The sequence below is a fragment of the Lontra canadensis genome, unplaced genomic scaffold (genome assembly GCF_010015895.1).
Source record: "Lontra canadensis isolate GAN:19392208 unplaced genomic scaffold, GSC_riverotter_1.0 scaffold92, whole genome shotgun sequence".
NCBI lineage: Eukaryota > Metazoa > Chordata > Mammalia > Carnivora > Mustelidae > Lontra > Lontra canadensis.
In genome coordinates this window covers 1,878,070-1,903,870 of record NW_022631086.1, presented here as the reverse complement: position 1 = coordinate 1,903,870, position 25,801 = coordinate 1,878,070, and the positions used below count along the sequence as shown (strand labels likewise).

The following is a 25,801-nucleotide window of genomic DNA, read 5'->3' as shown; positions in this document are numbered from 1 at the left end:
ATTAATTTTTGAATTCACTAATACTGTTCCTAATCACACTATGAAATTCTTACGGAGTTTTAAAATGACATGATTAGCTTGGATTTTTTTTAATATGAATTATTTGCCATCATTGAGAAAATCCAAAGATATAACCAAAAAATTTGAATTTCTGCTTTCACTCAAGAAACTCGTACCACTGAGCCCATGCTTCCTGTGGGGAATCACGTGCCTGAAACCTTATGGTGGCGCTCTGTCCCCACCACTCCTTACACTTTCCCAGACATTGAGGTAAAGTATCTATTGCCGTTTACCATCTTCTGCCATTGTTTTGTTCTAATCCTTGGTCAATTTCTGTATTTACATTATCTGCCTAGCCCCATAGGCATATTATGTAAGAAGCTTAAACTCTGGGTTCACATTAGAATCATCAGAGAAACATTTAAAAAATACTGATTTTTTTTTTTAAGGTGAACTGCAAAGTTAAGGCAGGGATTTTCTTTCTTTCTTTTTTTGTTTTTTTTTTTTTTTTTTTTTTTTTTTTTTTTTTTTTTTTTTTTTGACAGAGAGAGAGCACAAGCAGGCAGAGTAGCAGGCAGAGGGAGAGGGAGAAGCAGGCTCCCTGGGAGCCTGACGTGGGGCTCAATCCCAGGACCCTGGGATCATGACCTGAGCTGAAGGCAGTTGCTTAGCCAACTGAGCCACCCAGGCGCCCCTAAAAAATACTGATCTTGAGACTCATTTCCAGAAACTCTCATTTATTGCTCTGGGATGTGGCTAAAGTATGGGTATTTTTTTTTTTTCTTTATAAGTCGCAGTGATTCTGATGCACAACCAGGACCAAGAAGAACCTGGTTCTTTTGTGTTGAATCCTCATGACTTTACCTGGTGGTGATCTATGTTACATTTTACTTAATTCATTAGGAGAAGTTAAGTGAGCAGCTTGAGGAACAGAGACAGGAACAGGCTCTGCAGAGGTACCGCTGTGAGGCCGATGAGCTGGACCACTGGCTCTTGAGCACGAAGGCTACTCTGGACACGGCACTGGGCACAGCCACGGAGCCTATGGACATGGAGACCCAGCTGGTGGACTGCCAGGTACAAAAATGGTCTTGAAGGAAAATGCCAACATCAGAAAGTATATTGTTCAACTACAGAAAACAAAATAGTAAAAAGACTTGGTATGGATATATGATTTTTCACAATCCATATGTTTTAAATAGAAAGTAGAAAAGCAACACCTTATGAAAGCCTAAATGATATCCAAAATTGGATTTAGTCTTTTGAAAAATTTTACTGGTGGTATCTACTCTTTAGAAAATCTTCAGCTTCCTAAAAAGGACATTTTTTGAAGACCATAAATAACAAAAAAAACTTATGGTATCTATATTTAGTGGCTAGTAAGGACTACAAATCCAATGAACAGAATTACTGTCAATGAATCAGACTGTGGATAAACACAACAGGAGGTGTCTCTAGGTGCTCTGTTGTAATTTTGGTTCTAACTCTGATACATTGTTTGGACAACTTGGAAAAACTGTCAGTTACAAAAAGATAGACTAAACATAGGAAGGTTGTCTTTTGGAGCAGAAAATTACCTTCCTCTGATGTGAAGCCTCTCGGAATTAATGTAAGGACTAATGATATTAAGGTTTTATTGTAATATTTTTTTTTAATTTTTAAAATTTATTTATTTATTTATTTTTTATTTATTTATTTATTTTAATTTTATTTTTTATAAACATATATTTTTTTTTCCCCCAGGGGTACAGGTCTGTGAATCTCCAGGTTTACACTATTGTAATATTTTTTATCTCTTCATTATGGAAACTTTAAGACACATGTATTAGTATAGAGAATAGATAATGAACTCCCAGGTACCAGTCACCGAATTTCAGTGATTAGCAACATAATAGACTTCACATGTGGGTGAAGTATATCTAGAAGCTCTTTCATTTAACAAACTAACACATATCTAGAAAGATTTACCTAATCCGCAGCAGTAAGTATCAGTATGCATGACTTCATATGGCTCCTATTTAGAATCAGGAAATGTGCAAAAACCATTAATGAAGGAACACTGTCTTTTTTCTTAATATGTAGTATGCTATTTTGATCGTTCTTTTTATGATTTGGAATTTATTGTAATAGTGATCATTGTAACTTAGGTTTTTAATCTCTCTAGCCAACTTATCTATGTGTACTCAAAGCTTTGTTATTCTCTGCCTTGATGGTAGAGAGTAGAGAGCCATGTGTGAATGTTTTCTGTTCTTTATATCATCCTTTCTTGCTGGAAAGAAGTGTCTATTTTTTGTGTTGCCTGCTAGTGCTTAAAATTAGCACATGTACTAACTAACGTTCCCAAATTATGTTTTACCATTACTCCCACCTCTCCCTTTTGGATGTCTCTATTTTTATAGCTATACATAAATTCCACAATTCAGATAATACATTTCAGGGTTTTTATGAAGTATTGAAATGGTATTTTGACAACATTTTTAGAAACTCGAAGCATATGGAATCACACAAATGTACAGCAATTCCTCAGTCCATTCAAATGTAGTATTTAAGCCAGTCGTGTAATTAGAACTGTGGCTATTACTAGGGTCTCGTTGTAACTTTTGGGGCCCTGGACACTTGGCCTCTATGGGTGTCTTCCTCTATAAAACAACAAAAATTATATTTTTATTTTATAACTGCTTTGGTACAAGAGTAATATGATCCAGGGTGGATTTATTAATACATTTTCATTATTATATTCATTTTTTCTTCTGATTTTAGAAGAAATGAAAATTAAGATTTTTATTGGCCCTCTGAAAGTATTATGAGCTCTCAGCACTGTGCCAGCTGTGCCTAATGGAAAAGTCTGTTTGGCACAGAATTATATTAGTTTCTCAAAAATAATCTTCAGAAAATCATCCATTAAGCCCCATTTCGCTAAACATTTCACACTTCCATTTAGTTCAAGTTTTTTGGTTCCAACATATATTCTTACAAGTTGATGGTAGTTTTTCTGATTTAAAATATCTTTTCTCATTAATAAATTACTTTGACTGAATATAAATTAGAGAGCACATTTTAAAAAGTTCAGAGTTAAGGAATATAAGAACAGAGTGATTTCTGCAGAAAATAAAATGGTTATTATTTGTTTAGCTGTGATGTTTTTATTTTGTAATTTTTTAGTTTTTGTTTTAAATCTTACCTTGGAAGAAGGAAGACTAATTTGCTCCTTCTCTAAATTTAGCCTCTATTTCAGAAGAAAAGTCACCCCTAAAGTGTTGTCACAGAAAGTGAGAGTAAAATTCTTAGGAAAACTTTTGGAAATGCAAGGTTAAAAATGTATTATATAAAAAAAAAAAAATTAAAATCAAGAAATGAGAGCAGCAATCTGGAAAAAAAAAAAAGCAGTGTCTTGAAAGAGAGAATCAGCTTTAAGTTGACACTTAAGGGTTGATCTTATGATGTCTTTACTCTTACCAGTCATAAGCATTACAATCTAACACTAAAATGATAAAACAATCATAATAATGGGATACCACAAAGGCATGGTCTTTTCCCCTTATCCGTTGACTAGAAAAAATGTGCTTTCCATGTGCTTTTCCCATATGTTTTCCATTATATAATATTATATAATATCTAATCTTAAAGAAGAGAAAAAAATTAGGAAGCTCAAGGAATTTTTAAAAATGTATAACCTCTCTTCAGGTCTGTCAGAGAAGTAGGAAAAAACCCCAAAGGCATACTCTTCCAGTGAAAGACTAAGGAAGTGTTGTGTTTCTATGTGAGAAAAGATCTTTGCGGAGACCTGCAGGGCATGTGAATGTCATCCTCATTTCTGTTGCTCCAGAACATGCTGGTGGAAATCGAGCAGAAGGTGGTGGCCTTATCGGAACTCTCAGTCCACAATGAGAACCTGCTCCTGGAGGGCAAGGCTCATACGAAGGAGGAGGCTGAGCAACTGGCTGTAAAGCTGAGAACCCTCAAGGGGAGCCTCCTGGAGCTGCAGAGAGCGCTGCACGACAAACAGCTCAACATCCAGGTGAGGGCTCCAGCCACCGCAGCAGGCCAGCCCCGCAACGCTGCTCAATCCTAGGGCATTACTGCCAGGCCTTTTCTGTGCCTGGTGTCCCTAAAGGAAGATTTGGGGAAGGATACATACTTCCGCTTGGATCTGCTTTACACACACGTTGGCACTGATTTTCAGATAGGTTTTGTAAGGACTGTGTGAATCCATAGACCTGAAGACTGCGATATAGGAAAAGGAAAGAAAATGAAAATAAATACCCACATTTAGCAAATATACTATTTTAAGGTATTTAAACATAGGTCATAGGTTAAGATATTCTATAACATTTTAATATTTTTCTTGTATTCTCCTATATTCTGTTTTTCAGATATACTCGGGCTTTTTAATTTAGGGCTCATACTATACATTGTCATATATTCTAGGTGAATTGAACCTTTTTACTCTCACGTGATGACCTTACAGTTCCCAAATAGTGATTTTCTGTTTTATGTTTTTGGAGCTTTTGATTTCAAGAGCTTTTGGGGGGTAATATTTGCTTGATGGATCCTTTAACTTTCCTTGGTTTTACCCTTTCTGTGTCCTTCTGTTTTAGATTTGCTTCTTTAAAAAAATTAGCTGTACTTTGTTGGTTTTAAACATTTATCTAATCAGAAAATCTCTGACTTTGAAAGGACGGGGTTAGTCCATTTAAGTTTACTGGGGATTACTGATCTGTGTAGACTTCTGTTATCTCACTTTTTTTTTTTTATTTTTTTGTTCTCCTTCAATTCCTTTTTCTCCTTTTTAACCTTTATTTTTAAGTGGTTGAACGCTTTTTCCCCCAATATCTATTCTTTACCACTCATACCTAACAAATTCTAAGTTTATTTCTTAATCTTCTTCTAGGTCAGTATAAGAACCTCAGAAAACGTTCACCCAGACTTCTCCTCATGTAACTTTCATTCTGATACTGTCCAGTATTTTAATTTTGTTCTTTTTTAATCTATAAAAATTAGAAATTACTATTATTATCCTATACAAAAATTAAGGGGACATTTATTGAGATGCAACTAAGTGTCAGCTGCTCTTTTATATAACAGAGTGAAGAAGAGTGGAAAATAACTATATTTGTATCTGTATGCCTGTGTTTATGTCTATACATCCCTAACCTCAGAGGATTATGGTTGGGGGAAACAGACAATGAATAAAATTAAAACCCATTATTATATATTAAGTTAGGAGATGATAAGACCTATAGGTGAGATACCATAAGGTGAGTAGATGGAGAAAGGCCATCTGGGTAGATTGGCGGTTCTAAACAGGGTGTCCAGGGAAGCCTCCCTAAGATCACATTTGAAGGAGAAAACTTTGCTGATATGAAGGAGAGAGTTCTACACAAAGGGGAAAGCAAGTGCAAAGGCCCCCAGCTGGGATCATCCCCAGTCTCTTCAAGAAGGCCACTGTGGCTAGATTGGAGTGAGCAAGGAGAGAGTAGTGTCCGTTAAAGCCCGACACAGGTAACAGGACATGGTGCAAAGGACTTACAGGCATTGTAGGTACTTTGGTTTTTACCCTGAGGGAAATAAGAAACCACTGGACTATCTGGGAATGACAAGATCAAAAGGAGTGACAAGATCAGCCTTTATCCACTATAGGGAACCAGGGTGGAAGCTCAGACACCAGTTAGAGGGCAGAGTGTAGAGGTTGAGGTGATGAGAACTTCCTAGATTCTGTAAAGGTGAAAACTATCTGAGGAACAGATATCAGAGGAACAGAAAGAGTAGTTAAGTCAATAGTCTAATTTTGTAAAGGTGAAGTCTGAGATGCCTATTCAGTGTCACTTCATGGCTGGAATTCAGGGGCGAGACCTAGACTGGAGTCCTCATCCTCTAGATGGTGCTTGAGGCGTGAGGTTTGATAAGATCCCAAAGGGATTGAGGAGGGATGAAGACCCAGGTCCCAGAATCAAGTGCTGGAACACTCCAGTGTTAAGGATTTGGAAGATGTGGAGGATCCCTCAAAATAGAATGAAAAGGAGAAACCAGGGAGATGGGAGAAGGATGAAGAGTTTGTTTCCTGGAAGCTACTTGCAGGTCAGTGGGGCAAGAAAAGGACTGGGAGCTGACCACTAGATCTCACGACATGAAGGTCTTTGGTGACGTCAGCAGCAGCTGTTCCAGCTGAGTAGGGAAGGCTGAGGTACTCGGAATGAAAAGTGAGGACGAGGGGAGACAGGTTGGAGAGGAGAGTATGAGTGACTCAGGAATTTCCCCATGAAGAGTGGCAGAAAAATGATGAGCTTAAGAAACATTTTAAGATCAGAAGAGTAATGGCATGCCTACATGGGGATGAAAGTATGTAGTAGAAAGTAGAAGAAAGAATGATGATAAAGAAGCTGATGAAAAATGTTTAGGAAGGAGAAGAGAGGGCCAAAGGGCAGGTGTGGTCTTCGAACTCCAATACCGGGGAAACCACTTATCTGAGTCAGATGCTGGCGGGGCATAGGACACCAATATTGTGGTGGAAACTTGACGGACATACACTCTGACTGCTTCTGTGTTCTCAGTGTAATGACGATTCTTTTCAGACTAAACTATGTATTTTCAGTTCTTTTTGCTAATCATGTAATTATGTGGTCTGGAACATCAAACCTGATCAACAGAAAACTGTTAGAAGAAATGGAAGAATTTAGTAAGATGACTGGCTTATTAAAAATAAATAAAGTGGAGAATCCAGGGGCACCTGGGTGGGCTCAGTTGGCTAAGCATCGAACTCTTGATTTCAGCTCAGGTCATAATCTCAGGGTGCTGGAATCCAGCTCCATGTTAGGCTCTGTGCTCAGTGGGGAGTCCATTTGGGGATTCTTTCTCTCCTCCCTCCCTCTGCTCGCTCTTTGTCTCTCTCTCAAATAAATAAATGAATCTTTTTTTAAAAAATGGAGAATCCATAACTTTGCCATGTACAAACAAAAAACAACTTAGAGAAATAAGAATTTTCCATCCGTAATACCAACAAAATATGAAATATTTGGATTCTCAACAAATAACACTTTAAAACCTGGGTAGAAAAAAAATGTGAAATGGACAGATAAACTTTATTCTTAGGGAGAAATACAACATTTTAAATAAAAGATGATTCCAAATTTAAGTTATTTGGAATGTAACACAATAATGTAAAATGTGACAAAATTATTCCAGGTTTATCTGGAACAAAATAAATGTGAAAAAACCATAATATTCTGAAAGTGAAGAGTTATGAGGGGCTAATTTAATTTTACCATATATTAAAATACAATATTACAATAATTAGAATAGTTTGGCATTGGCACAATAAATGAATGAACAAAAAAATTTACAGAATAAATATTCCAGAAAAAGACTCCAATATTTAAGGGAAATTGATTAATGGTTAAGGTAGTATTTCAAATCAGTGGATAAAACAATAATAAAGCATTAGGCAAACCATTTGAAATATGATAAGCTAGATTTCCTGTTCCATTCTTTATAGTAAAAAAAGCATCACAGATGAACCAAATATTTAAATATAAAAACTTAAACCTGAAAAGTTCTGGATATATGAGTATTTAAAAAAAAAAAAATCTTAAGATGGGAAGGATCTTTGTCAGTAAGCTCCACACCCAGAATTTTAGCTTCTTTAAAACTACTACACAAAAATGAAAAAGTTCTATATGACCAAAAAACAACTACACAAAAATGAAAAAGTTCGTTTTTAAACATTTAAAAAAAATTTTTAATTAACATATAATGTATTATTAGCCCCAGGGATACAGGTCTGTGAATCACCAGGTTTACACACTTCACGGCACTCACCGTAGCACATACCCTCCCCAATGTCCATAACCCCACCAACCCCCCTTTTTTTTTTTTTTAAAGATTTTATTTATTTATTTGACAGAGAGAGATCACAAGTAGGCAGAGAGGCAGGCAGAGTAGCAGAGGGGAGGGGAGTAGCAGAGTAGCAGGGGGAGGTAGCAGACTCCCCGCTGAACAGAGAACCCGATGCGGGGCTTGATCCCAGGACCCTGAGATCATGACCTGAGCCAAAGGCAGAGCTTAACCCACTGAGCCACCCAGGCGCCCCCAAAATGAAAAAGTTCTATATGACCAAAAACATAGTAACCAAATGAAAAGACAGAGAAATAGGGAAGAAACTGTATAATTCACATAACAAGGAATTAATTCCCGTAATTTCCACACATCTTTTATAAATCAATATGAAAAGGTCACCTAATAGAGGTATAGACAAAAGATGAAGAGATGATTCAAATGAAGAGACATACAAATGGCCAATGAACAATGAACGTATGAAAAGATATTTTAACTCACTATTGGTTAAGTCAATGCAAACAAAGGCAAAATACTGCTTTTTAAATTTAAATTTACATACTTTAAAACGTACATGCAATCTGACTTTACGAATTAAAGCAAAAAGGAAAATGTTAAAAATATTAAAATTAGGGAGCAGGGAATATAATTGGACAAATGAAGATGATTTTCTGAGATGAAAAGTTGATAGTAATTTACTTGGTTTTTCAAAAAAAAGTATTATCAATCTAATATAGAATGCTTTTTTTTTTTTTTCCTAATGATGATATGTGAATGAACCTTATTTCTAAAACCAGATCAAAGGGAAAGACTTCAAGGTTCCACATCTGGAATACTTATTGAGAGAGCTGCAGTTGTTGAAAATTACATCAAAAACGGATGATGTACTATATATTGGCTAATTGAACATCATCATCATCATCATCATCATAAAAAGGAAAGCTGCACTTGTGCCCTACCTCTTAGAGCAGATAGGAAGCAAGGGGAAGCCTGATACATTCTCAGGTGGCACATGTCAGGATTAAAAGGAGGTTTGAAGGGTGGGGGTGAAGGGGTGAGGGCACAAATTCCAGGGCTTCAGGCCTATTATAGGCATATAAATGAACGAAGCAGGCCCAGTCAGGACCTTGGAGGACTGGTCTCATGTCAAGCAGCTGTTCCTCAGCTTGAGCTAATGTCATACGAAAACTTAGAGACAGCATTGCTAGATCTTCCAGAGAAGGGACATTCAGATTTATATCTAAAAATCTCCCAGTTTTAAAACACTGCCATTTGATTCTAGAACTTTAAAATAATCTGTGTGCCAAACAGAAGTCAGACTAGGTTCTTGGACTGTCACTTTGCAACTGCTGTCCTAAAGTGTCCCCATCCTGGTGTACCTCGAGTTGTTCACTAGGTGACCTGGGGCAAGATCCTGGAACTTGAGGCCAAATAACCCATTTTCTCATCTGTAAAATAAGGATATTAGTAGTATTCGACTTTCAAAAATTCTGAGGATTTTAATGCAAGTAATGATCACAGGAAGTGCTCAAATAGCAATGACTCTAATAACAACACCACCAGGTGTTTGCAAACCACATTCTCTGGGGGGAAAGGAACTCCTGACATGTTGGAAGGTTTGGTCTGAGATGGGTCAGGGCTGGCTGGGCTGAGCTCTGCAGCCGCTTGCGGAGCTCACACCCGGTCTACTGCCCATGGCCACAGAAATTCTTCAGATAGAGTAAAATCCTGACCCTGCCCACAAATGGAAGGACTTCCTGAGCATACTGTTGTAAAAAGTGTAAATACTGGAAAATATAGTGTTTCACTGAATCGAAATTGAACCTTGTTTATTTTTAAAGTACCTATAAATTTCATCATCTTTTGTCTAATGAGTTTCCAACATATAAACTATTGATTTTCTTTTTTTATAATTCGAGTTATTTGAAGAGATTGTTTTTCCAACTGTAGGAATGAAAGAGCCCTGTTTCCATTATTGTTACCATAAAAAGGGTCATTTGCCTTCATGTAAAAAAATTCATAGTTGATCTGAAATTAACTAATATTGATTGGGGAAAAAACTGAATGTAGATGACAGTGAGGTTGTACCTTTCGTTTGGGGTTTGTGTGATTCAAGAGATCTGAAGCCCTTTCTTCAGTCTTGTATGGCCATAAGCACACCATTTCTCAGTGCTGCGTGGTCTTATCTATCATGGCCATCTTTTTTTAACTAATTGGGCTTCTGTATGTATCAAAGAATAACCAGTCCCTTTAGCCCACCCCCCCAAGAGATTTCTTCTCCTTGTGAAGGGACACAGACATATGGGCATGTAATATTATCTCTTGAATTACATGGGATCTTTCCTCATAAAAAGTTTAGGTCATTTTCACACATTATCATCCTTTGAAGGAGCAGAGTTTGCTCTATATAAACAATGAAATGCTTTATAAAGTAATGTTTTATTTAATGTTTAGCATTTCCAATCCTCACTAATCTTCCAAAGAATGTTCCTGGCAAAAGTGGTTACTATTCTATTATTTCCAAAATAAACAGCTTATGTAGCCCCACCCTTGGGGAACTCGGGACCAAAACTGCCTTACTTCCTGTTTCCTAGGTAGGAGAGAAAACAGTAACCAGACCTACAAGAAGAGAATGTAATTATCATTATTCTATTCCTTCAATCAGTGCCTTCTCATCCCCTGAGGAAAGGGAAAGAAATTTGAACTGGGTTCTTAATCATTTTTTGTTTCCTGTGGTCCAAGTCTTATGTTTCGAAATGACTAAATCAGTCAAAGAAAATTTACTAGCTGAAAAATGGAACCTAACCACATAGAAAATACATACTAAACATCTGCTTTTGATGCTACTTAATTTTTGTTTCTCTAAAGCTGTGGATTCAATTAGTGAAATATGACTCCCCTCAGATTTTAGGTCTTAGATTCTGAATAAGTGTCTGGCGTGTAAAAGTAGTTAGCTGTTCTTAAGATCTAACATTTCCATCGTTATTTTTCTAAGCACAAATTCAGTGTGAGGAATTTGGGGTGGGGGAAGCTCTCAATTGAACAGTAGTAACCTGTGTAGAAGGGTGAGGTGCTGTCTCTGAGTAGTCACCACGTGAGTCTCTAGGCTGGGCTCTGAAGACAAACCCTTACTGAAGAACAAAGCAGAGGGGAAGTGACCTGATCCCACATGAAGTGGCAGGTCATGGCCATGGCCACTGTTTTGTCAGCGGGGCAGCTCTCACTGGGAACAACTTTCAGCCTTGTATGCTGACTTCCTTGGTGTCATTCTCTGTAGGTCCCTTTTGACCTGCTGTCTCATCCTTACCAGAAAAGCCAGGATCTTTCAGAGTTTATGTTGAGTAGATGGTGCATTCTCAGATGGGAGAGAATCTGTTTCATGCAGAAATGTGTGGGCTTCGTGCTGAAGAGTGCCCACTCACCCCATACCTCCTACCCTCAGGAGAATCACGGCTTATCTGTAAGCAGCATTCCTGGAGGAATGGGGAGTATACTGAACTGGTGTCACTGGTCCCCCATTGGGAAGGTCCTGTGAAATGCAAATGGCGCACTTTAAACCAATGGCATCCCCATTGTCCTCTATAAGCCATATTCTCTTGCTGGGAAGCTGGATCATCTTAAAGGAAGGGAAGTCACCTGTGAGCTAAGGTGGCTCTGAACCTGGGAGAGGATTACATACATATAATATTACCTCTGGGTTTCACAGTTTCCTTCAGTTCACTATACTTCAAGCATTGATACCAACACGGCAAAGTCCACGATCTCTACGTTATCTCAGACATTTTGCAACTTAATCATGAGACTCTAATGAGTGAGACAGAAGGGTCAATAGACCCCATTTATCTCCCAGAATAGTTAGGGTAAAAATCTGAAAATGAGAGGAAGAGAAAGGTCTTTGTGGGCGATCAGGCTGGATGACCAGCAGTGGCGGGCTCTCATTCCATCGTCAGATTTAGCGATGCCAAAGGACTGGAGAGGAGCAGCCTTGGGGCTCGGGAGCAGGACCCCTCCTCCATGAAAGCTACCTGTAAACTGTCCCTCTCCTCTGCCCCGGGGCACAGCCACACTGGTCCCATCACTGCTGCTGCTCTCTCTGAGATGCCCGATTTCTCTCCCTTCACGGTCTTTTGTCCTGCTCTTCCCTCTGCCTGGGTGGGGGAGCCCTACACCTACAGCTGTGCCAGGCAGGTGGTTTCTCATCACCCGGTGCTCAGTGCACTTGTCTGCTCTCAAGAGACTTTCTCTGACCACCCTGGGAAAACTTTCCATCCCATTATCTAGTTTACAGTCTTTGTAGCTCTTAGCTCATCTTCTTGGTTTACGGTCTGCCTCCCCAGCAGGCCCCCTGTCTGGCTTCTTGGCCAAATATGCCTAGAACAGTGGCTGACACACAATGCATGCTTATTTAATAAGTGTTTAGTGAATTAGTCGTCTTAAGATTGTAGAATTTATCTTTTTGACATATATATACACACATGTGAGTAGAAGGGCTCTCATTCTGAGTTAATTGCATTCCGATATGCAGTATCAAATTCCATCAGAATAATCGAATTCCATCAGAATAATCATGCAGGATGGATAAACTCCTGCTGGGTAATAAGTAATTTCTCTTTTCTTTCTCCTTTACCCAAACAGCATCCACTCCAGCAGTGGCAAGAGATGACAGTGGGGTCTGATCTGGGTGGCAATGGTATGGGAAGTGAGATCTAGAGTTATGTTCCCATGGAAAAAGTTCTGGAATATCTGGTGACCACATCAGTTAGCTAAAAAAGCCCAACCTCTGAGTAGACAATTTCCCCCTCAAATATTTGAGTATAATCATCTATTTATTGTTCTCATTTCTGCAAATACCATAAATTCGATGGGTTTTGTGTTACCTTTTTTTTTTTTTTAAGTCTAGTTTCATGTCCAAATGGATCTACTTTGGTATCATTCTACAGAGCACACCAAAGTCGCCTTCACTCCATTTGGTTAAGGTTTCTCTGTGGATAGTATGACTCTTGATTTCTGCCTCATTAAAAGCAGGGCACAGCGCAAGAGAAGGAGGAGAGCCATGCCGACCTAACTGCCAGCCAGAGCCCTGGGGTCCAGGACTGGCTGGCCCAAGCCCGGACCACGTGGGCCCACCAGCGACAGAGCAGCCTCCAGCAACAAAAGGTAAACCACTTCTGACCTCTCCGTCGCCTGCAGACCTGCCGCACAAACACCTTAAGAGACGTGTTTTAGGTGGACAAGTGACTTCTGTACTAAATACAGAGCGCCCCTTTATCTTCCCTTTGGACAGACACAAGGCCTGGCTAACTGCTTTGGTGTACTTTCTTCTGACCCCTGGAATGACTGGTCATTTTAAAGCCCGATCTTTAAGAAAAGGTGGTGTTCAGGTTTACAAATAGCATCACTCAATTATAATCTGCCTGATGAAGGTTACCGACTCTGTTCCCAGATTTACCCCAGTTTGAGCCTATTTTAGAGAATGAGTAATCTCAGAAAGGCCTTTGAGAATTGGTAAAAATAAATAAATGAATACAATAAAATAAACCTGAGTTACATGTTTTAAAAAAAAAACTTATTAAAAGTGCAATTCATTTCTCACTTTTTAGTAGGTACCATCATAAGATAGGATTAAAAATTATTGCCTAGTGAAACAAATGAGCTTTGAGGAGTAAGAATGATTTCTCATTGACACTGTAGCATTATGTATGGGGCATTTTTCACAAGTAGTGACGAAGTAAAATCAAATCTGTTGATTGTCCAATTTACAAAGCAAGTGGGAGATTCAAGGGAGCTGTTGCCCTCAAGGATTTCTCTCAGCGGCAAGAGGCAGTATTGATTTTGAAAAGTGAAAGTGAGTTGTGTACCACTTGAGGGCACCATTGCCCAGCAGAATTCTTTCCTTTTTCCATTAATTTTTTCCAAGATTTTTCAGAGATACCTTTTATAAAAGCCAAAGAAAGGTATAGAGTACTTTGGAGACATGATTGTGCATTTACCTAAATCACACCTGATATGCAAAATCTGAATTTAGGAACTTACTACAGGCGTTCTCTGAGAATTTTCTAGACATAAAACCATGATTGTAGGTAATAAGCAAAGTAACACATGTTTTCATTTCTTCTTTTCCTTGAGCAGGAGTTGGAACAGGAATTAGCCGAGCAGAAGAGCCTCCTGCGGTCAGTAGCCAGTCGGGGGGAGGAAATCCTCACCCAACACTCAGCTGCAGAGACCTCTGGCGGTGCTGGGTATGTTTCAAAAACACTTTCTCCCAGCTTGCCCAGATTTGAAGAAATGTAAACATCTCACTTGAAATTTTATTTTAAACATCTGCAAGAACTTAATCATTTTGTTTTCACTTTGTGATATTAAATTTACTTGCACTTTGAACATTTGTTGTGCAACATGAGTATAGCTAGTAATTATGAAGGCTGGTGGCAGACTTGTTTGCCCTCTTTCCAGTATGCTGAGCATATCTGTCCAAAGAAGATGCTTCTGAGTTCATTTTTTAGAATCAAATAAGAAATGCATTCTAAACACATTCCTGTATGTTTCTGAGTGATTATATCTAACTGCAAAGTATTTTCCCTGCAAAATGAGCTTATCTATCTCTAACATCACTTGGAAAAATAAATGTGTGTGCCCCCTAAACATCTTCGTTTGTCTTGATGATGTCTGTCTATAATTTCTACATGTAAAATCATTGAGTTTCAAGAGCTGGTTTGGAATGGAAATGGAAAGCCTTGTATACAGCTGAGCACAAGTGTTAAAAATGAAGGAAGTTGGAGAATTTTTAGGCTGGACAGAAGAGAAACCACAGCAGGGTTGCAGTATCCCTGTATTTTGAGTCAGGTCTGGATATTATTCCATTTCTCCAGCAGTCGTCGTGGGAAAGGAACTCAGCCCTGAGCCTCCATGTGCTCACCTCTAGGATGACAGAGATAATCAACCACCTCCATCTCAGAAGGGTTTGAAAGCAAAGGATGCAGCTGAGAGGCTATGGAGGAAAACCTTAAACTCCAAAATATTTTGTTAAAAAAAGTTTCAGTGAAACCGCTTGTGCCTTGTAAAGATTTTGATTTCGTGGTATCCTTCGGCAACCGGGATTCGGCAAGTAGCTCGAATGCCGCTGACTCCAGCGTTGTCCATGCTGAACATTTACTGGAGGAAATAACCAAAGGAGGAAATAGATGCTATGGAGATGACTTTTGAAATATTATTTATAATACCAAGTAATAGAAAAGGAGGCAATGCCTGCTAGTATAAAAAAGCCTAAGGAAAATTTTGTGCATATATAATCTTAACAAAAAATTATGTAACAATATCAGAAAATGTGTACGTGGTACTAAGTAAAAGTGTGATATAAAATTGTAGGTATAGTATATGCGTGGATAAGAACCATTTTCACTATTAGATTATATATCAAAGCTAACTTTTGGGGCATCTGGGTGGCTCAGTCAATTAAGTGTCTTGTCCTCAGCTCAGGTCATGATCTCAGGGTCCTGGGATCGAACCCCTCATCAGGCTCCCGCTCAGCCAGGCAGGCTGCTTCTCCTTCTCCCTGCTAGTGCTCTTTCTCGCTCACTCTCTCTCAAATAAATAAACAAAATCTTTAAAAAGAAAAAAAAGCTGACGTTGGAGAGGATAGCTTTGGAGACTTTTATTTTTTGCACTTTAATCAAAGCTCCTGAAATGCTGCTGACATATAACGTCAGTGTTGACTATATGTATATATGTCTACATTTAAGAATTGCAAGTGCAAAATGATAGAAACCAAACCATGACATAATTGAAATAGACATATTATGACAAAATATATAGGAATTAGGATGTCATTCAAGAAAAGAAAAATGAAATAAAAAGACAGTAGAAATATTGATAAGATTAAATAACTATCAATTTAAAAGGATACAAATGAAAACTATTGTGACATGGGTAGTCAGGAATTCCATTAAAATAATCTTGAAACTGTAAAAATTGTGTTAAAATGTAAAAGAGTTTTCAAAATCCTGATGGTCCATCATGCTTACAAATACAGATAAGGCCATAAATACGTGTTTCTGTATAAAGGCAACATGAGAAACACTGTTCCTTCCACGCTGACTCTGAATCAAGACCTGCCTTCACTTTTCATTTTCTATTCTGTCTCTAATTCTTCTAGAACATTTATTCATCCTTCACAATTTTCTGAATATTTTTGCCAAACTCTATTTTTACAAAGAACCCATTCACACATTGCCTTCTCATCAGATGAATAGTTACAAAAATCAACAGTAGGAATCTTCTGCAACTTTCTTGCCATGATATTTTTCTTTCCTTGGCCTTTAGCTTTGGAAAGGACCCAAATGAAAGACAAACAACTATAAATTGCTGTTTCAAATACAAAAATATTTTAAAGAGAAATTCGCAGCGCGTTGCTGCCTTTCTACACAGGATTCACTTTAAAGACTACTTGATAAATTTCACAAATTTTTAAATTTTTATACAAAATCTTCAGAAAAGTCACCTGTAAATCAGTTTGATTATGGTTCAGTCATTTCTTTCAAGCATTTGCATAAATAAGCCAAACAAAAAAACATAAAATAAGCAATATCTAGAAACCAAATGAATATCATATTATTTTAAAAGAACAGAATAACATTGCTAGGAGAAAGAAGTCCTTGTATTCATATTTTAACTTATTAGCTGATTTCTAAAATCAAATATATGAAGTAGTTTGTGTAAGAAAACCTCTGTGGAAGGAGCGTGATTTGTTTCCAGCGTACAAATTTAAAAAGAATAAGTACTATGTGATGTATAGAACTGTTGAAGGATAGATAAGGAAACTCAGCTGGACATTAATTGATATAAACATCAAAGGGAAAGAATATTTTTCATGGGATATAAAGGTTTTGTTCTCATTTAAGACCGATTTGCTGCTGGCATTTTACATGTGTCAGTGATTAAGTTTATCCCCTGGTTATATACTAGATTGTTATACAAACATAAATGAATTAAAAATGATGTGCTGCCATCCACCATTACAAAGGACATCACAATAAAGAAATTTAATTTCATTAAGACTTTAAAATTTTTATTTAAAACTATTTTTTAAAAACACACAGAAAACGCCAGAGACTACCATGACAAATGAAATTAGAAGTCCCAACATGATTTTAGCACTCTTTCACCCAATATTAGTTTTTTTTTTATTTAATTTTATTTTATTTTCAGTGATCCAAAATTCATTGTTTGTGCACCATACCCAGGGCTCCATGCAATACATGCCCTCCTTAATACCCACTACCAGGGTCACCTAACCCCCCACCCTCTCCCCTCCAAAACCTTCAGTTTGTTTCTCAGAGTCCACAGTCTCTCATGGTTTTTCTCACCCTCCGATTTCCCTCAACTCACTTCTCCTCTCCATCTCCCAATGTCCTCTGTGTTATTCCTTATGCTCCACAAATAAGCGAAACCATATGATACTTGACTCTCTATCCTTAACTTATTTCACTCAGCATAATCTCTTCTAGTCCCGTCCATGTCGATACAAAAGTTGGGTATTCATCCTTTCTGATGGAGGCATAACATTCCCATTGTATATATGGACCATATCTTCTTTATCCATTCGTCTGTTGAAGGGCATCTTGATTCTTTCCACAGTTGGATGACTGTGGCCATTGCTGCTATGAACATTGGGGTACAGATGGCCCTTCTTTTCACTACATCTGTATCTTTGGGGTAAATACCCAGTAGAGCAATCACAGGCTCATAGGGTAGCTCTATTTTTAATTTCTTAAGGAATCTCCACACTGTTTTCCAAAGTGGCTACACCAACTTGCATTCCCACCAACAGTGTAAGAGGTTCCCCTTTCTCCACATCCTCTCCAACACTTGTTTGCTGTCTTATTGATTTTGGCCATTCTAACTGGTGTAAGGTGGTATCTCAGTGTGGTTTTGATTTGAATCTCCCTGATAGCTAATGATGATGAACATTTTTTTCATGTGCCTGTTACCCATTTTCATGTCTTCTTTGGAGAAGTGTCTGTTCATGTCTTCTGCCCATTTTTTGGTGTAATTATCTGTTTTGTGTGTGTTGAGTTTGAGGAGTTTTTATAGATCTTGGGTATTAGCCCTTTGTCTCGAGTGTCACTTGCGAATATCTTCTTCCATTCCATAGGTTGCCTCTTTGTTTTGTTGACTGTTTCCTTTGCTGTGCAGAAGCTTTTGATCTTGATGAAGCCCCAAAAGCCCATTTTCACTTTTGTTTCCTTTGCCTTTGGAGACATGTCTTGAAAGAAGTTGCTGTGGCCAATGTCGAAGAGGTTACTGCCTATGTTCTCCTCTAGGATTTTGATAGATTCCTTCCCCACTTTAAGGTCTTTTATCCATTTCGAGTTTATCTTTGTGTATGGTGTAAGAGAATGGTCGAGTTTCATTCTTCTACATACAGCTGTCCAATTTTCCCAGCACCATTTATTGAAGAGATTGTCTTTTTTCCACTGGATATATTTTCCTGTTGTCAAAGATTATTTGACCATAGAGTTGAGGGTCCATATCTGGGCTCTCTACTCTGTTCCACTGGTCTATGTGTCTGTTTTTGTGCCAGTACCATGCTGTCTTGGTGATCACGGCTTTTAAGTAAAGCTTGAAATCAGGCAACGTGATGCCCCCAGTTTTGTTTTTCTTTTTCAACATTTCCTTAGCAATTCGGGGTCTTTTCTGGTTCCATACAAATTTTAGGATTGTTTGTTCCAGCTCTTTGAAATATGCCAATAGAATTTTAATCAGGATGACATTGAAAGTATATTGCTCTAGGCAGTATAGACATTTTAACAATGTTTATTCTTCCTATCCGTGAGCGTGGAATGCTCTTTCATCCTTTTGTGTCTTTTTCAGTTTCTTTCATGAGCGTTCTGTAGTTCCTTGAGTACAGGTCCTTTACCTCTTTGGTTAGGTTTATTCCAAGGTATTTTATGGTTCTTGGTGCTATAGTAAGTAGAACTGATTCTCTAATTTCCCTCTCTATATTTGCATTGTTGGTGTATAAGAAAGCAACTGATTTCTGTACATTGACCGCTATTACTTTTTAAAACCAATCCATGTTAATACATATAGATCGAGTTCTTTCATTTTAACTGCTTAATTGTATTTTATCTTGTGACAATAACTTGTTCGCCCATTTTTTTTTAATTGATGGGCATTTACCTTGCTCCACTTTTTCTCTTTTTTTGCTATTACCAGTGTTGCTGACATTAACCTTCCTGCATCTCTCTAACTGAGCAGGTTGGGTTCTCTAAGTTGTTTCCTAGAAGTAGCATATCCTGCATTATAGCCTTATAGATAATTTTTAAAGACTTACTTCAGCAGGCTTACCTGAAGAAACTATTGTACTCAATACTTCTGAGATGAGTAGACTTCAGGGTAGTGTATAGTATTATTCTGCTAATGAACTTTTTTTTTTTTTCACTTAAGCAAAAGTTCTGTCGAAATATTAATTACAAAGTGGTATGTCTTTCAGATGGCATAGTTCTAGTTAGGTCTTTTTTTAAAGATTTTTTTTGAAGATTTTGTTTAAATCTTTAAATTTTATTATTACTTTTTAAGATTTTATTTATTTATTTATATGAGAGAGAGAACAGGCTGGGGCAGGAAGGTGGTAGAGGGAGAGAGGCAGACTCCCCCTGAGCAGGGAGTCCTATATGCCAGTGCTCTATCCCAGGACCCATGAGATCGTGACCTGAGCTGAAGGAAGATGCTTAACTGACCGAGCCTCCCAGGCATCCCTCCAGTTAGCCCTTTAAAAGTCTTTACAAACCAGGATCTATTTGGAACTTGGGTGCCCCAGACTCTTACCATTAGACCCCATTTATCAATTGGCTATTATGTTCCTGGTAGGGTTCTAGGCATTGTGCATATCTTCTCTAAATTCTTATACTTCTGCAAGATAGGTACTATCTTTATCGTGAAGATGAGATAATTGAGGGTCAGAGAATTGAAGCAAATTACTCAAAGTCATAGATCTAATATGCTGGGGCAGAGATTCCAACCCAGATCTGTCTCACCCACAAAGCCATAATCTTTGATGCCACCCTGCTGCCTTAATAAGGATGATACTCAGTGCCTTCCTTTCTCCCTCTGTACTTCTGTTCCACGTCCTGACCTTGTCTGTAGCATTTTCTCTGGACTCAGGATAAAAGCTCTTAGTAGACTAAGTGGAATTTTTAGGGTTTTTTAATTATTCTGTGGGCTGTTTGTTGAAGGACTCTAGTCTAATTATACATTTTCTGATTGTAAATGTTAAAATTACCTTATATCTTTAATACTGAGCTATTTTCAATGAATTGTTAAATCATTATTGTCCTCATAGTTCAGTTACAGTATAAGTTAAGAATATATTTGTTTATGGTTGGTCTCAAATTTTCTATTTAATTGATAGTTTGAAAGTGTGAGCTAATGACTAAAATAATCTAGTTCCAATCTTAGAGGTCAGATCTAGTACATACAGTAAGTTACCTAGAACTTAATGCCTTTTTGCACACATTGTAAACTTAGATTATTTATTCTTCTAATAGCGAAAAACCTGATGTGTTATCCCAGGAGTTGGGGATGGAAGGGGAGAAATCAGCTGCTGAAGACCAGATGAGAATGAAATGGGAAAGCCTACATCAAGAATTTAGTACCAAGCAGAAGCTACTACAGAATGTTCTGGAACAGGAACAGGAGCAAGTGGTATCCAAACATTTTGATTTTATATATTAACTAATATAAAAGGTGTATAGCTTATGCTAATGGAATATATCTGTGCAGTAATCTATAATTTCACTATCAAGTATAAGACATTAAAGAAATCATCTTATATTTTTCTTAGCAAGCATGTTTCGTGTTTCCCTTAATAATTATATATTTACATGTGTAAATTCATTTGATTTCTAGATACTCTTTTCCTCAGAGATGATTACTATCTGATGACTCATTAGCATAAATCATTAATGGCTCCCCTTTTTTTTTCACAATCTTGAAAATAAAGGTTAGAAGTCAAGAATATACGCATCTAGGACAAGAGAAATGCAACAGATTTGATTACTTTACTAGAAGTAAATTGTCAAGTTATCTTATTTTCCATTGCTATTTCCAGTACTTAATAGCTTCAGAAGATCTTAATGAGAAACATGTTGGGACATCAGTGGATCTAAAAGGAAGGGGAAGTCAGTGGCCAGCTAGAATAGTTACTGGCCCATCTGTAAGCTTGTTCCTGAGATGGTCAAGTACTGTGTGATGTTGGACTTGTTTCCACAAAGCAAACCAAATCCAGTGGAAATGAATATAGCAACAGAAGGTTCTAGGTAGATAATAACTATTAGCTCACTATAAGCAGAAGCTAGAGAATATTTGAGGGTCGGAGGAATCAACCCCATAGAGAGCTACTGCATGAGGTGAGAACCCAGCTGGCCTGCGATGTTTACCACAGTTGTGGCCCAGCAGGATTTTGAAGATAGAAGTCTAGTCCTGGGTCGTGGCTCCAAAGTGCTCATCTCAGTGATTCTGTGACAGTAGTGTTATCAGAGTAAAGTTGAGGTCCTTTACTGTGGATCTGAGGCAGCTGCTGTTCTCTCACTGATCTGACTAGGGCTAGCTTTGGTGCTGAGAGAGGCTGAACCCAGGAGTGGAAGGATGTCAGTAACTGGAGTGCATCTGAGCCGTGAAAGGCAGGAACTGGCAAAGCAGGCTCTATAAAGAAAGCAGATACAGCTTGCCAGGACTACCTGAAAAGGAGATAGTCCTAAGGTCACAATGTGTCCCCTTATCTGTGGCGAACCATGCATCAGTGCCAGAGCCATGCGTGTCTGTCTCATTTTACAGAATCTTGTGCATGCCACCCTTTCTCACTCCTCTCCTGCTCTGACCAGGATCCTTCTTTTGTCACTGTCCACATGCATAGCCATCAGCAGTGGCCCTGGGCAGCATAGAGCACTCCATTCTTGGAGGTAGTTATTCCAGAATCCTCTACCACCATGGCACGTGGTGCCTTGTAGCTTCCGCATGGACTTCCTACCTGTTTGAATTAATCTTTCTCCACATTCCGAGCAAACATTTAGCCTCATAGTCTGAATTCTTGATTTCCGAGGTGGGTCTCCCAGACTTGGCCACTAGCTCACCTTCATGTTCTAGTATTCCCCATTCCTTTGACTATAAGGGATATTTACCGTCCTACATCAGGAACTGCGGTCTTCTCTGACTATCCTAGGTCAGATAAATCCAAGGCATTTCTAGTAATAATCAGCAAATATTCTCTATCAGCTAAATGCTCATCCCCTGCAGTCCACCTGTTGTCCTCCGGCCTAGAGCATCTGAGTGGTTCATGCAGCACTGCAGACTTCCTGGGTGTCTCATCCATGATCACCCTCATCTCAGGGAGCTATGTCTTCTGTCAATGCTGTGCTGTAACCCTGGCATCCTCCATGGGAGCCTACCACAAGAGCCCTGCCTGCTGCCACTGACAAGCTTCTGTGAACCCCGGACTGTTAAAATTTAGGTTCAGGTCCATAGCTCATTGCCCTTTGGAATTGGAAATGGAAAACATCAAATGTTCTTTATTTTATGGCCTTTTTTTGCATTTGAGTGCTTTCTTTCCATAATCACTAGTCATTTGTACAAAGTGCCTCTGAGGTGGTTTTCTTCTCTTTGGCGTGATGAGGTGAGACAAAAGGTGAGGAAGAAGCAATTTGGCTGTGAGAGTTTCCAGGAAGTAAGGGTGATGATCATTTAGTGAACATATTTTGTGTTCTAGGTATTATTTCTAACAACACTGTGGCGAGGGTGACATTACCTCTGCTTTGTAGATCTGTAAACTAAGGCTTGGAGAAATTAGATGATTTCTCAGGGTCTTGTGTCTAAGAAGAGGCAAAACTGGGATTTGGACGCGGGTCTGTCCAACTCCACAGCCCCTCCTTTTTCATACTACTTTCCTGACAGTTTTGTTTACTGGTAGTAGGTGTGGAATTTAAGGAAGTGGATTTTAAAGAGGTGTTATGTTGTGGGTGTTCTAGTTACAGTGGGAAATGAGTTGGGCATGTTTAGAGGATAATGAGTAATCAGCCTGAAAGGCAAAGTGAGAATGAGACATTTTATAAATTATAGGAACTGAGTTTGATGGGAAACATCTTTCAAAAGTCAGAGGGCTAAGCAACACCATGGTCTTTATCAGGCATTGTGTGTGCCTACAAGAGTGTAGGGGAGGTTGAGTGAATGAAGAAAGCATAGGGATCAGTCTACATCTGGTATCTAGGATGGATGATTTCATCATGGATAGTCTAAAACCAAGAAAATAAGTTGAGAGGAAGACCATGATAGAGTTCAAGCATTTTCCCCACCACTTTGTTTTTTTAAGTCCATCTGTGGAAACATTACCATCGCTGAATTTGGTCACCATGTTTAGTGGACATGGTATATCAAAGAGGTCATATTTCTCTAGAAGAGCTTTTTATAAGGACACTTTCTCCAGCATGTGCTTCAATATGTAATTCTAGATGATGAAACTTAAACAGAGTACATATGCTGTTAAATAAGTGTGCCTGTTTGCCTACAGCTCTACAGCAGGCCAAATCGACTCCTGTCTGGTGTGCCACTATACAAAGGAGATGGACAGACCCAAGACAGATCTGCAGTGACATCTTTGCTGGATGGATTGAACCAGGCCTTTGAGGAGGTTTCATCTCAGGTAGGGCTGCACTCTTGGCTTGCTTATGGATCTTGGTCTCCATGAAGCTGTTCCACGTCTGGGCATGACTGGTCGAGACCCAGCACTCGTGATTAGCCCTGAAGAGCAGAGCCACTGGACCCTCGCATCTCATCCTGGTATTTTTCTTTGAGTCCTCAAAACACTATAATTAATTCTATGCTCTCCCTTTTTCTCAGGGTGGGGGGACGAAAAGGCAGAACATTCACTTGGAACAGAAGTTGTATGATGGGGTCTCAGCTACCTCTACATGGTTGGATGATGTTGAGGAACGTTTATTTGTTGCCACAGCACTTTTACCAGAAGAAACGGAAGCTTGCCTCTCCAACCAAGAGGTAAGATTGGCAGCTGGTGTCTGTGAGTATGTGATATACAAAGCACTTGAAATTTTGGTGTTGGATAATTAATGTATAAGGAAGGTCAACATAAAACAGTTCTAATAAAGTACAAATTAGGTATATTTCTAAGCTGCATAATACAAAAGTGAATTGCCTGATATAAAAAGCTCCCAGAGATAATCATGTTTTGCATTTTTATCCTCTATCTTGTGTATGTAGGAGGAAGAAAAAAATGGAGGATTCTTTGTAGAAAGAATTGTTGTGTATTGCAAATTTTCTTCACATGAAACACAGGCTAAAAATTAGAGTTTCTAAATAGCCCTTTACAAATCTTACCTTTCACCAAATACATATCATTATTAGCTAATGATGTAAAATTTCTGAGAAAAATCTCTCCAGCAGCAACTTGCCTAATATTTGTGGAAGTGGGTCAACTTACCTTAGATATAGTTACCACTGAGTAGTAAGAGAGATATGGTGGGCTTTCTCTGAGGAAATGACTTGATGTGTATATAGATTCATAGATCCAAGCACTGAAATGTGCTTTCTCTTTTATCAACCCTAGACTCTTGCCAAAGATATTAAAGAAATGTCTGAAGAAATGGATAAGAATAGGAACTTGTTTTCTCAAGCATTTCCAGAGAATGGTGATAACCGGGATGTCATTGAAGACACTTTGGGTTGTCTTTTGGGCAGGTTGTCCTTGCTAGACTCAGTAGTAAATCAGCGCTGTCATCAGATGAAGGAAAGACTTCAGCAAATACTGAATTTCCAGGTAAGACATCATCAAGAGATGGTTGATAATCCTCTAGCTATATTCAGTAACAAGCAGGATGTCTTACTGAGGTATGACAGACCTATTTTTTTTTTTTCGAAAGTACAATGAAGAGCAAGAACATTATAGAAAAAGAAGGGACTAGAATCCTAGGATGAGGAAACTAAGAGGCTTATGTTCCTAGAAATGAAGGGTTGAGAAAACCAACCAAGTAAACTAAGGGCTGAATACAAATTTAAATTCAACCAGTAAGTTATATGACTATAATTATAATTTTCAATTGATAATTGGAATTTAAAACATATGACCAAAATTTATTAAAAACATATGACCAAAGAAATATGTGGGAAGTACCACAATACAGGACCCTAGACTCTAGTGCCCATGGGCCACTGAGAGTGACTATGGCCTACTTCTGCCTACATTAGAAACATACACAATTGGGACACCTGGGTGGCTCAGTCAGTTAACCATCCAGCTCTTGATTTCAGCTTGGGTCATGATCTCAGGGTCATGAGATGGAGCCCCACTTCAGGCTCTGTACTCTCAGCAGAGTCTACTTGGAATTCTTTCTCTCCCTCTGCCTCCCGCCATATTTTCTCTCTCTCTCTCTCTCTCTCTATATATATATATATGTATATATAATAAATCTTTAAAAAAATATTTACAGTGCTACTTCCTAATCCTAACTCCTCAGATTTGCCTGTAAACCCTAGACTTGTTTTCCATTGCCAGCTGACTAATTGTCTGCTTCTGAAACTTTTCCTCTGACTATAAACTTCAGCAAATGCCAAAGCCACTGATAAACTTTTTTTTAAAGAATTATTTATTTATTTGACAGAGAGAGCACAAGTAGAGAGGCAGGCAGAGAGAGGGGGAGAAGCAGGCTCCCCGCTGAGCAGGGAGGGAGCCCAATGTGGGGCTCGATCCCAGGACCTTGAGATCATGACGTGAACTAAAGGCAGAGGCTTAACCCACTGAGCCACCCAGGTACCTGCTACTGATAAACTTTGAGTTGATTTACATTCTTAATAAAAGTCATCTTTTGGGAATACTTAAGTTTTAATTGAGATTTATTTATTTATTTATTTGTTTACTTATAGAGAGAGGGAAGAGAGAGAGATGAGGGGAGGGGCCGAAGAAGAGGGA

General features: G+C 38.4%; 1 protein-coding gene across 2 annotated transcripts in view; it reads left to right on the top strand.

Moving 5' to 3' along the window:
• SYNE1 (spectrin repeat containing nuclear envelope protein 1) overlaps positions 1-25,801 on the top strand; it is a 451,046-nt gene that overhangs the window by 305,769 nt on the left and 119,476 nt on the right. For both annotated transcript variants that reach the window (XM_032836376.1, XM_032836375.1), the window contains exons 96-103: positions 904-1,077; positions 3,827-4,018; positions 12,853-12,987; positions 13,960-14,069; positions 20,376-20,532; positions 23,390-23,521; positions 23,719-23,874; positions 24,443-24,652. In XM_032836376.1, coding sequence (XP_032692267.1) covers positions 904-1,077; positions 3,827-4,018; positions 12,853-12,987; positions 13,960-14,069; positions 20,376-20,532; positions 23,390-23,521; positions 23,719-23,874; positions 24,443-24,652 — 1,266 coding nt within the window. The remainder of the gene's footprint in view (positions 1-903; positions 1,078-3,826; positions 4,019-12,852; positions 12,988-13,959; positions 14,070-20,375; positions 20,533-23,389; positions 23,522-23,718; positions 23,875-24,442; positions 24,653-25,801) is intronic.